The sequence below is a fragment of the Eleutherodactylus coqui genome, chromosome 5 (assembly GCF_035609145.1).
Source record: "Eleutherodactylus coqui strain aEleCoq1 chromosome 5, aEleCoq1.hap1, whole genome shotgun sequence".
Classification (NCBI taxonomy): Eukaryota; Metazoa; Chordata; class Amphibia; order Anura; family Eleutherodactylidae; genus Eleutherodactylus; species Eleutherodactylus coqui.
Genome location: NC_089841.1, coordinates 38943549 through 38956211, shown reverse-complemented (window position 1 = coordinate 38956211; position 12663 = coordinate 38943549). Strand labels below are relative to the sequence as shown.

Below are 12663 nucleotides of genomic sequence, written 5' to 3'. Positions count from 1 at the left end.
TGGGGCGCCACTGATGAGATTAAGAATTGTATACGAATTGTAAGACGATCGAATATATGATATTCGACAATATATCAATTATAGGAGAAAAGTCATCATTTATATAGCCTGCTGCTCTTGTCCTAACAATTGGATGTGGGAAAGACCATACAAGAATTTTGAAACCATATTGCTAAACATCAAAGTACCATGAAAATGAGGGCAGATTCCCTGATAGCACAACATATGAATGAAAAACATGCAGGAAAAATGGATTCCTTGAGATTCAACAGATTAAACTAAATGAACATAAAGGCAACCGGGTGTCAAGATTTGAACCTGCGACCTCCTACACCCCAAGCGACAGGCGACAGGCCTTCATACTGAGCTATTCAGCATGCTTAATAGCTCCCTGGATGTCTATTCCTGTGTTCCTTGTCTCCTGTTCCAAGTCTTGGCTCCGTGTCTTCCCTGTCTAGTCCACCCCGTGTCTTGTACCTTCCCCAATTAGTCCCTTATATAAACCTGTTCCCTCCCTCCTTTATGTCCAGTCTATAATCATACATGCAGGAGCTATACAATATATTCACCTCAATAAAATGGAAGACCGGCGCCCCTGGGCCTTGGGAGTAGCGGCATACTAACTACTGTATTTAATTACATATACTACTCGCCTACGATACTTAAATAGTGCTTTGGGGAAAAAAAATCATTTTCTAAGTCGCTATTTCCAACTAGGGCCCGTCCTGCATGTCGGCGCTCACAGCAATAATGTAGCTGTATCTTTTTTCCTGCTAAGTGTCAATTTCCTTTTTTTATTTGTAATGAGTTTTTGCTATCTTTTCTCCTTAGGGAGAGCAACTATACTATAAACTAAGTGAAGAGACTCAAATGGCCATGCACACTCCTCTGGGTAATATGCAAATAAGGGAGATGGAATAAATCTTCCACAGTGCCACCTATTGAAAGGCAGCATTCCTTCGAGTCAAAGTGGGACTTTTTATACAAGCCTTGTTATAATGGCGGGGAATTAAAAGCAAAGCCAGACTCCATGTACAGACAGCTGTTAGTCTGGCTTTGCTTTTAATTCCCGGTCATTGTAACAAGGCTTGTATAAAAAGTTTGACTTTGGCTTGAAGGAATGCTGCCTTTCAATAGGGGGCGCTGTGAAGGATTTATTCAATCTCCCTTATCTGAGTTTTTACAGCATTGGGCACAAGGGCAGAGGGGACTGCATACACCCTGTCCTGCCTGCTCATGGGCCGGTGACTGCACTCTATAGGACACACATTGTCACTATATCCTATTGGATAGTTTACTTTCTCTGAGCCGTCATTCATGATAGAACCGCTGCTCATTGGTCCTGCATAGACATAGCCTCACATTGGCTAGACATCTAATCATCCCACCCTCTCTATAAAAAGCTGTCAGCGCAGCGCTGCCTTAATTATAACCTACCTGAACTCTTTGATAAAGCCTGTGTGGCGAAACATGTTGGGAGGGCATGTGTTACAGGTTTTTCAGTTTAGGTTTAAAGATGGCTCTAATATCAACAGACCCTTTCATACCTTGATCTAGGTCTCCACCATCTGTTTTCTGTTATCTGGGTTTTTGTCTCCATGTTCTGTATTCTGTTCACACAGATATAGTTCATATCCATATTCCATAAATGCTCATTCTATATTATCGCGTATAACATGATCTGATTTTCATCCCAATTTAGTTTTATTTTGGCTGAATATATAGCAGAAAATCTGACAGATCACAAAACTTATAAATCTACATAAAATATCTGCAGCCACTGAATCTGTGACTCCTCTCTGCTGTATTTAGTGGTTATTACTCACCTGGGCGGTTACCTGTAGGAATCTCCTCTTCAAACTCCTGTTTCACCGTCACAATTGTTACTGTATCATCAATATTAGTCAGATCTTCATCCTGATACAAAAGCTGTGAGACGAATATTGTAAAAGTCAGCAGACGGTTGGAGAAGTCGTGTGGATGGTTTTATACTACCAGAAATCATCATTAATCATCATGATGATCAAACAGGAGTAGTTATCTGAGCCACATAGCTGCAGGTCTAGAAGCTGGACATAGATATTAGATGGCGGGTCAATGACCCCTCAGGAACCTCATACACATGTATATCCGACATGGCTAGACACGCTGCACATTGTCTCAGTGGAGGAGAGCAGCGGCTACCAGACACATCCGCTGTTTGTCTCGGGGGACATAAAGGAGCAGATAGATATAAATCCAACCTGTTGGCTCCTTATTCCTACCAGCAGTCTCCACCGCCAGAGAACTGGGAGAAGATCCAGACAACATGTAATGTCTCTGGTCAGCGGTAATCCTACCATCTCCACCGGCCTCATCACACAAGGAGAAGACATCTAATAAGACTGAAGACAAGAGCTTCACAGCCTTCTACAGATCAGAGGGACATCTCCATCTACCTGGTGGTCCTGTGGAAGAAGAGGACTGGGACATCTCTCTGGTGGGCTTCTCTTACTGGATGGAACTGGAGGAAACACAGACAGACACTGAAGTCATTCTTTACATACAGATAATAAAGCCCCCGTGTATTTAGTCCTGTCTATTACCTGGTGATGGGAGCGGCTGGTGGGTCTCCATCATGGTGTCCTTGTACAGATCCTTGTGTCCTTCTAAATACTCCCACTCCTCCATGGAGAAATAGACAGCGACATCCTGACACCTTATAGGAACCTGACAACACAATATACAGTCATTACCCAGAAGCCTCCAGTGCTGTTACTGTATAATGTCCCAGCATTCCCTGCAGCGTCACCTCTCCAGTCAGCAGCTCAATCATCTTGTTGTTGAGTTCTAGAATCTTCTGTACATTGATGTCCTCATGTATCAGGGGGTGAGGTGGGGGTCCCGTGATTGGGCTCAGGGGTCTCCCCCATCCATCACATACAGGGGCCCGATAGCAATCACTAAAGGTCTTCTTCACTACTGTGTAATCCTGTATATGGGGACACAGGAAGAAATATTGCAACAGACATTTTCAGAATTCATCACCTCCCCAGTGACATCATCTGTTATTACCATAGATAAGGATGACGTAATGTGACATTATCAAAATCACTCCACTCTCCAGTGACATCATCAGTTATTACCATAGATAAGAATGATGTAATGTGACATCATCTCCCCTCTCTATCATATCATCTATTACCATAGAAATGAGTGTCATGTGACATCATCGGAATCTCTCCCCTCTCCAGTGACATCATCTGTTATTACCATATTTAAGAATGATGTAATGTGACATCATCAAAATTTCTCACCTCTCCAGTAAGATGGAAGATTATCTCTAGGGTGAGATGTAATATATTCTCTGCCATCTTGTTCTTGTCCTCCTCCATGCTTGATTTTCTGTATTGCAGAAACCTGAAAAAATGAGCCAATGTAAAAAATGCACAAAACCGCATATAAAAAAATGGAGCAGGATTCTGCCATGCTGATCTCCAGAACAGGATTCCTGTATGCGATCTGACTGTAACTATGGGGGTCACTTCTCCCCTTGCAGTCACGGGAGCACGGGCAGAAAATGCACGGTCGGCGCTCAATTCATTTCAATGGGGCTGATGGTAATACCCAAATGGGTGCTTGTTATGTGTAGTGGCCCAGAGTTGGGGTCCTTCTCTAATGTCTGGTGATGTCTGGAAAATGTATCATTTTTGTCTAGTTATGTGTCATGGCACATAAACTGTTAAGTTTCAGAATGCAATAAGTGTATGTATTTCTATCTTGATTGAACTATTGAACCCTACCTACATAGAAACTAAAACTTATGCTGTGTAGTATCGGAATTAATGATTAAAAGATAAAAGAAGTCAACAGGAAAAATAGCAATACTAAACGGTGTTAACATAATGACATAGTCAACAGAAATAGACTATAATGAGCTAACTATACCCTAACTGCAGCTATTTCCTTGTCTAGACAAGCTTTAAGAGCTTTGAGACTGTTTTGTAGAGGCCAATAAGCCTTATGATCAATAGTCTTTGTAACCTCTCCTAGAGGAGACAGTAAAGCCACCCATGACCTACTGCTATCTTGCACCCTGCTGTCTCCTTGGCTAACGGCTGGCACTTGAACGCTCTATATGCATCTCAGCAGTCCCTTTGACAACAAATGACATATTAGCGCAGTTGCGTGATCGGCCCTCCATTTAGTTTCCTCCTCACTACGGGGGTGCAGTAACCTTGCAATGAGAAGCATGGTGGACACGGGATTCCCAGTTTTGAGATGGGGATCTCAGTGGTGATCCCACCGCTCAGCAGGTTACCTGCCATCTACAGGACGCAGCGCGCTCTGAGATGGATTTTTTTCTTGCCTTTATCTTCAGGCTTTTCTCTACAACTTCACAAACACCGGATAAAAACATGGATTAAGTCATTGCAAAATAAAGGATGCCGCAAAAACGCTTGTGAGGACAAAAAAAAAAAAAAAAAGATGAGAAATTATTCTTAACCGCACCTGGCCCGTGTATTAAAGGGGTTGTCCCGCGGCAGCAAGTGGGGTTATACACTTCTGTATGGCCATATTAATGCACTTTGTAATGTACATCGTGCATTAATTATGAGCCATACAGAAGTTATTCACTTACCTGTTCCGTTGCTAGCGTCCTCGTCTCCATGGATCCGTCTAATTTCAGCGTCTAATCTCCTGATTAGACGCGCTTGCGCAGAAGGGTCTTTTTCCTTCGGCTCGGTCAGGCAGCAGCGGCGTTCTGGCTCCGCCCCCTTCTACGCATCATTGTGTAGCTCCGCCCCGTCACGCGTGCCGATTCCAGCCAATCGGGAGGGATTGCCCGCAGAATTTCCACCCATGGAAGCTGCCATAGGATTGCATTAGAAAACGCAATCCTATGCAGACGGTCGCGATTTGTCCACACGAAATCAGGCGCAGAAAACAAATCGCGGCCTGCGAGCCCCGCACAGAAATGTCACCCCCAGCCGCTGGCTCCAGTGTGCGCATGCGCTGGCAGCCAGCACATCAAAGATCTGGAGCCGTGGGAGCAGGTGAGTGCCGCGCTGGCCTCTGCAGGGGCTCGGGTCGGGCCCCGCTGCGGGAATCCTCACAGCCAGACCCGGCCGTCTGCAGGCGGCTTTAATCACATATATTGTCAATAGGAAATAGATAAATAAATGACATGGCATCACATGAAACTTCTCAGGTTCCATCAGAGGAGCAGAGAAGGGGAAGTGAGAACGGAATTAACTGTTTTCGTTGTTTTCCCAACTAATTTCCAACGTTTTGAGTTTTTTGTTTTAAAAAAGTGAAATATTTCACTTTGTTACAAAATCATTTAAATCCACGGGGAAAACTAAAACATTTAGATCCGTTTGTATTTCCGTCTCTCTACTCTAACAGAAATGGTCAGCGGCGGCCGACACCAGTGAGAACAAGCTGTACGCCGGCTTCATACGAGTGTAGCGCACGCCTTGGCGCTATTAATGAGGCGATTCATATCCGCATACTCTGCTGCACTTTCTCAGCACACAGATGAGCCGAGCTGCCGATGTGCAGCATTATACAGGGTCTCCCCGCCTGCTGCACGGCCCCGCTGACTTCTATGGGGTCTTTGCTGCACAAATACGTAGAAGAATAAAGCAAGTTCAATCTTTTTCTGCACAATTGAAATGCGAGCGCCAAAATTCATACGGCACCCGCAGATATGTCCGTGTGAAGGCGGCCAAACAGTAAGACCAGAAACAACATGAGCCACAGAATAAAGGTGCGCTACTTTTTTTAAAAAAAATCAAAGTTTAGCCAGTTCTGAGGGGGTTAATAATAATCTGTCCTCGGGGTCCTGAGATGAGGGGCCACACATACCTCCGTCTGCACAGCCAGACAGCTGCTTCCAGGACCTGTGATGATGTCACTGTCATGTGATCAGTCACGTGTGTGGGAGGGGCCTGGGATCACATGACCAGGGGGTGATCAGCGTATGCCGGACTTCACTTTCCTGGTTGTCGTCACTGCTGGATGGGATGAAGTGATTTGATGCTAGCGGACAGAGGCTGACGTCCGCCCGGGTGTGGGTGCAGACATCTACACTGTTTATTGTAAGAACATCAGCTGGAGATGAGCCACAGCTGCGATGTTCTGCACTGACTCTGAATGCCGCCTTCTTCTAGGGATGCAATGTTCTGCAGGGACTCTGAATGCCTTCTTCTAGGGATGCAATGTTCTGCAGGGACTCTGAATGCCTTCTTCTAGGGATGCAATGTTCTGCAGGGACTCTGAATGCCTTCTTCTAGGGATGCAATGTTCTGCGGGGACTCTGAATGCCGCCTTCTTCTAGGGATGCAATGTTCTGCAGGAACTCTGAATGCCGCCTTCTTCTAGGGATGCAATGTTCTGCAGTACTGGGTCTCTGTGCGCGCTAACGTGCAGAACTCTGCATGGGCTCAGGTGACTGGGATGCAATGCTCTGCTTGGACTGGGTGCAGTGGGAAGGCCCCAGCAGGAGCTGTAGTATACATCCATATATACTTACTATAAGGACTCTGCACACCGCTGCTCCTTCTCTGAATATAATGATAGTCACATGACTACGCCGGGCGGCCAGTCACATGACCGTCATTCAGTGAGGCTCCTTTGGTGAAGGACTTCCTGCACAGTCATGTCACACTGGTGGCATTGCTACTGCTACCGCTAGCAGCTGGTAAAGTCTAGGGCAGCAGTAGTGGTGGTGCTGCTAGGGGGACATGACTGTGCTGCTAGGGTGACCTGAGTGTGGTCATGTGACAGTTCATGGGCTGCAAGAAATCCTCTACAAGGCTCATGTTGTGCAGGCCTGCTCTAGATCATGCAAACTCATAGGCTGTTGAAGTTGATGTCCCAGATGCTCGCATACATGTTCTATTTGTGATAAATCTGGTGGCCGGGCAGGAAGTGTGCCAATGCTGTGGGGGCTCCTGTGACCCCCTTGTGTGTGCAGCCGAGCATTATCCTGCTGGAAGCCGCCATGAGAGGAACACATGTGGCTGCAGGATGTCCTGAACAGATTGCTGAACTGTCATTGTCCCTTGTACCACTACTAGGGGTGTCCGACTTTTGTATGACTCCCAGACCATCACACCAGCAGGGGGGGGGGGGGTACTGTGCTGCTTAACAGCAAAGGCAGAAATGAGACACTCACCCCTAGATCTTTAGACACGAACATGGCGGTCGTCCGTGCCCAAATTAAACCTGGTTCCACTCCGCAGCAGTCCAGTTTCGCTATTCACAACACTACTGCAAACGGAGGCAACGGTGGATGGGCGTCAAAGACAGGGCATGTAATGGCTGTCGTGAGACCAAATGTCTTTCAGCCGAGCACCTGGCAATGGTTCCGACAGACAAAGGGGCCTGTAACAATGGAGCCACCGGTCTCTCGATGGTGGGCAACGAAACAGTTGGAGCTGCTGGTGCTTGTCAGACATTTCTCTCTACTGGTGGTCTGTAGGGGGTCCTGAGCCCGGTCACCTTGTGTGCCCTCATGCATCCACTGGTCTCAACACCTCCCAACAGTCTGATCAGACGCTCCTCTCTACTGGTGGTCTGTCGGGGGTCCTGAGCCGGGGCATCTTGTGTACCCTCACACATCCACTGGTCCCAACACCCCCTAACAGTCTGGTCAGATGGTCCTCTCTACTGGTGGTCTGTAGGGGGTCCTGAGCCCGGTCACCTTGTGTGCCCTCACACATCCACTGGTCCCAACACCTCCTAACAGTCTGATCAGATGCTTCTCTCTACTGGTGGTCTGTAGGGGGTGTCCTGAGCCCGGTCACCTTGTGTGCCCTCACATCCACTGGTCCCAACACCTCCCAACAGTCTGATCAGACGCTCCTCTCTACTGGTGGTCTGTAGGGGGTCCTGAGCCTGCTCACCTTGTGTGCCCTCTCACAGCCACTGGTCCCAACACCTCCAAACATTCTGGTCAGAACGGCCAAGGTGGCAAATTGTCGACACGACCATCCAGCCTCTCGCATTCCAATAATGTAGTCTCTGAGCGCTTTTCTATAGGCCACTTTTAGGACCTCAGGCTGTTCATCTAATCATGCTACAACACTAATAATTGGAAATCTGCCTGGAACTTTATGCAAAGTTTTGAATCAAAACGACAACTCCTTCTAGGTGCTTGATTTTTTTTTTTTTTTAACCCTTTCCAATCCACTGTCTGACATCTGAAGACATTATGATTTACGACTGTACAGCTCTGATGTTGGAAGACGTTCGTCGGGGTTCTCTTACTGTATATTGCCAGCCTCTCTGCTGTCGAAGCCTATCCAACGTGTCACCTCATGCAGTACTGGCTTTAGCCAGCAGATAGCGCCGTTGTATAACAGCAGAATAAGAGTAAGCCCCCTAGGAAAAGCAGGATACAAATTGGATTGGAAAGGGTTAAACAGAGTGTAGTAAAAGCAATTTAATGATCACACGTTAAAATCCCCTGTCGAGATTAAATAAAAGTTTTTAAAAAGTGTACTAAAGTGTTTTAATAGGAAAAAAAAATATATATATATATATATATTTAAAGTTAAAAACCCCCTTTCCTGTTCTTTCCATAAAATTCTAAACAATTTTTAAAAATCCACATATATGTAATCACTGTGTACGTAAAAGTCACAGCTATTGAAATATTATGTTTACCCCAACACATTTTGGAGGCCATTTATAGAAAAGTATGCCGGAATTGCATTTTTTTCTTAAAGCATTTGAATAGAAAGTGATCAAAAAGATGTATACACCCTTGAATAGTAATAACTACAGCTCACCCTTCAGAAAAACGCTTAAAAGGATGGGCAAATCAGCCATATTTAGTTCCCTGCGTGACCAGCCTAAATTCTTGGGTAGCTTTTGATCTGCCAACGTTTGGACCAGCTGATTAGCCAACCTTCCCCTCACTGCCCATCACACCCATTAGAGAGCAGTTGCAAGCCACACACCCAAAACATCAAAAGGAGTGCCAACGTCTCCAAGACCTAGCCAATCTGAGTGTGGATTCTCATTAGCTCCCATTATTTCAGCGTTGGGGCTGCAGGGACAGATGGCCAGGGGTTCCCTACACCAGCCCTCTCCCGTGTCCCTACCTACTTGCCCCCCCTAGGCTAAGCCCCAGGGTGACAACTAGGCGATGGTCCCTGCTCTGCTCTAGTGATCGGGACCCCAAGCAAGGGGGGACAGGGCAACTGGCAAATAGCACTGAGTAATGACAAGAAAACTGAATAAACCAGAGAGTCGTCAGAAAGCAAGCAGGGTCAAAACCAAGAGTCACGCGCGAGGTACAAGAGGGCAGAACCGAGGCAGAGTCAAGAGAATAGACCGGAGTCAAAACACAAGTAAATCAGGTCAAATAACGCGGGTGTAGGCAGAGCAAGTCTATACCAAACACTGGCAACTAGTATCTGGCCCAGCCAAGTTTATAAGCAGAATTCCCCACCCACAGGGGGCGGGGAGAAGTCACATGATGACCAGAGGAATCACAAAGACGCCTCCTCCCGGCGGTGCGCACCGACCAGAATGCCGCGCGGCCGCCCGGCTGACAGGGGCGCGCCACCAGCCGCCGCAACCTACCACCAGAGTGGGGAAACCCCAGGCATAGCCGCCAGGCCGGGACCCGCAGCTCCAGGATGAGCGGCCTGCCTCAACCAGACACCGGCGCCCCCAGTTGTAACCCCATCTCTACCATTCAGTAAGAATAATGGCCTTAGATCTGTGTCTCTCTTCTTCAAGAATTTAGAGTTGCTTATTTACTACAATAGCCTGTTCTGTCAGATATAGTTATGGTGTGTCACTCTGGATTGGTATTGATGTATTTTAGTCCTTCTAACGAGGTTATGCTCTAATGGTAACCAATGGTGCCCTTGTTATGTGGATATTTCATAATTGGCCTGGTGTTTAACACATAGCTTGCTCTGATTTCAGTTTGCTAGTTAGGAGCTGGATAAAATGCTCCTCTGTCATTTCCTTCCTTCCCCCTAATTAGGGCAGACAACACTATACTGTCTTAGCACTAGTGCTTGGCTAGTGGCTAGCCTGAATAATACGGGATCACTTCCAGCTGTATATAGCCCATCCTCGTTTCTAGTTTTCCTACTCCTCCTGCTTACTTTTTTTGTTTTGCGACGGCAGCCTCGGTGATAAAACTGATTGTTACAGATTAGGAGTATGAATGCACTTGATAAACAACCAGCCTGGCCTAGACCAGTCCTGAGGTGGTTGACAGCTGACTCCTACAGTAAGAGGGACTGTTACCAGGAAATGAGAGATGAATCTGACCCTTAGCTGCAAAGGAAATGGGAAGACTTCTACCTACAAGCAAGGCGATCACCCTAATAAGGATGCCCTGCATTGGAACCTCCAGTCGGACTATCCCTGATGAGGTACCGAATGCAGGCAGTGACAGCAGACAGATGTGCACGCAGATGCAGGAAAGGACACAGGGAGGCTGAAGGAGACCTAGAAGACACAGAACAGACTGAGCACAGAGAAGTAGACGACCCAGGAAAGCTGAGTGTCACAATCGAACACACACCAATTCTCAGGCAAAGAGGAAGTGCCACAACCAAGCTTAAATAGAGGAATAGTGCCTATTAACCCCACATGTGAGCTTGAATAAACTACCATAGAGGGGTCAGATCCTAGATCACCTTCATAAAACATAGTGATGATAGCTCTATTACACAAGACCCACTTTCGAAAATCTAACGTCCCCAAATGCACATCACATTATTATACAACATGGCACCACAGTCCCTACCTTAGTAAAAAAAATCCATGCTGTATATATTGCTATTCATAAGCAACTCCCTCACCAAACAAACTCCTCTGAAATAGATCCCAAAGGACGTTAAATTCTCCTTAAAATAAACATAGGTACTTAACTATAACTAATGCTTATTTTCCTAATCAAGCGCAGGTGCTCTTTGGATGTGAGATGCTGGAGGTACTATCACGATTCACGGCTGGCTCAAAGATTATGCTTGATGGCAACTTCAACCTCTGCTTCAACCCGTTGTTGGACTCCTTTGTGGGTAGATCTAGTGTGTTCTCTGCTGTGATACACAAGTCAAGAAGAGCTCCTGTTATACTCACAGACCTTTGAAAGGGGTGGGAATAATTCCCTGTGACAACCTTTTTAAATGATGCGCTTTCCTAGAAATCAAAAAACGTTTGGTACCGTGTTAGCCTTTAGAGCAAAATGTGATTGTTCTCAGTATGAAAACCAAGTAATCTTGTAGATGATATACCTTTTAACGGCTAACAAAAATACATGATGTTAATGCAAGCTTTCAAACCTATGCAGGGTTCTTCTTCAGGCTTAAATGGAATAGATCAAAAGAAACTCCAAAGACTTCAACTCAGAGCAGATCAGGAACACCCCGAGTCTGACAGGATTGGACAAAAACTCCCAACAGGACACAGACACAGGTAAAATCAGCTGTATTATCAATCTGTCATCTCACAACCCCACTAATAAGGAGCCCAGTCTGCTCTCCAGGGGGCTCTCATTCTGTCCTACTAAAACACTTGACAAAACAGAACTGTGCAGTGACATGGAGGAATAGGAATATTTCAGGAGACTGAGACTGAAAGCGTTCTTCCATGACAAAGAGGAGACAGGACTTTCAAGCACTCAAACACAGGAGGAACTAGGGGCCAAGAAGAAGTCTAATTGGACATCCCCTCCTGGCCACAACCCCACTTTGGACAAATATATAGACTCCTGTAGACATTTGGTGCAATCTAATATACTGAACAAGAAGAGAAAGGAAGCATTCACTATCAATATGCAGAAAAGAAGAACCATCTATGCACTCAAAGACAATAAGGAGATCACCATTAAGCCTGCAGATAAAGGTGGTGCTATAGTCCTCATGCCTACACGAAAGAAGCAGGCAGACAGCTGACGGACAAATTTTCCAAATCCTGTACAGTAAACATCCTGTTGGGGGGCCTTTATGTTACAGAAACAGGACAAAAACTTAGAGCAAGGATGAGATCTCATCGCCATACAATTAAAGAGAGAAAAGGCAGAATCACCTATGACTGAGCATTTTTCTAGTCACAGACACAACTTGGAACATATGAAAGTTATTATATTAAAAGGCAATTTCAAATACCAACACAACAGAAGAACTTGGGAGTACAAATTTATAACAACCTTTGACACTGTCAAGCCCCGAATGAACCTCGGAGGGCGCTTCTTGCATAAGTGAAGAATATGAGAAATTTAGAGCTGAGACAAAACACTGGCCTGGTGACCCCCTAACATCAATTTAGAGACCATAAAACTTTTACATTCCTTATTAGTGGACTGATTAAGTATTTACTCCTCTACTAATTCTGTTCTGGTATTGTTTTAATCCCTTAGTGCCCAAGCTTTTTAGCTCTTTCCCATTTTCGATTTTTCCACCCCCTTATAAAAAATTGTAAGTAGCTGTACGAGGGCTTGTTTTTTGCAGAACGGGTTGTATTTTTCAATAGTACTATTTAATGTACCACATAATGTACTGAAAAGCTTAAAAAAATTCTAAGTGGCGAAAAATAAAAAAAAGTTAAATTCTTTGGTGCGTCTTGCCTCTACGGCGCACAAACTGCAACAAAAATTACATGGTATCTTTATCCTATGGGTCAGTAAAATTACTATGATAGAAA

General features: G+C 45.5%; 1 protein-coding gene across 1 annotated transcript in view; it reads right to left on the bottom strand.

Annotated features, from left to right (window-relative positions):
* LOC136628743 (uncharacterized) overlaps positions 1-12663 on the bottom strand; it is a 117767-nt gene that overhangs the window by 76015 nt on the left and 29089 nt on the right. Inside the window, exons 11-14 of the mRNA XM_066604844.1 lie at positions 2792-2971; positions 2586-2709; positions 2439-2503; positions 1827-1929 (exon numbers count right to left, since the gene is read on the bottom strand). Of these exons, the coding sequence (XP_066460941.1) occupies positions 1827-1929; positions 2439-2503; positions 2586-2709; positions 2792-2971 (472 nt within the window). The remainder of the gene's footprint in view (positions 1-1826; positions 1930-2438; positions 2504-2585; positions 2710-2791; positions 2972-12663) is intronic.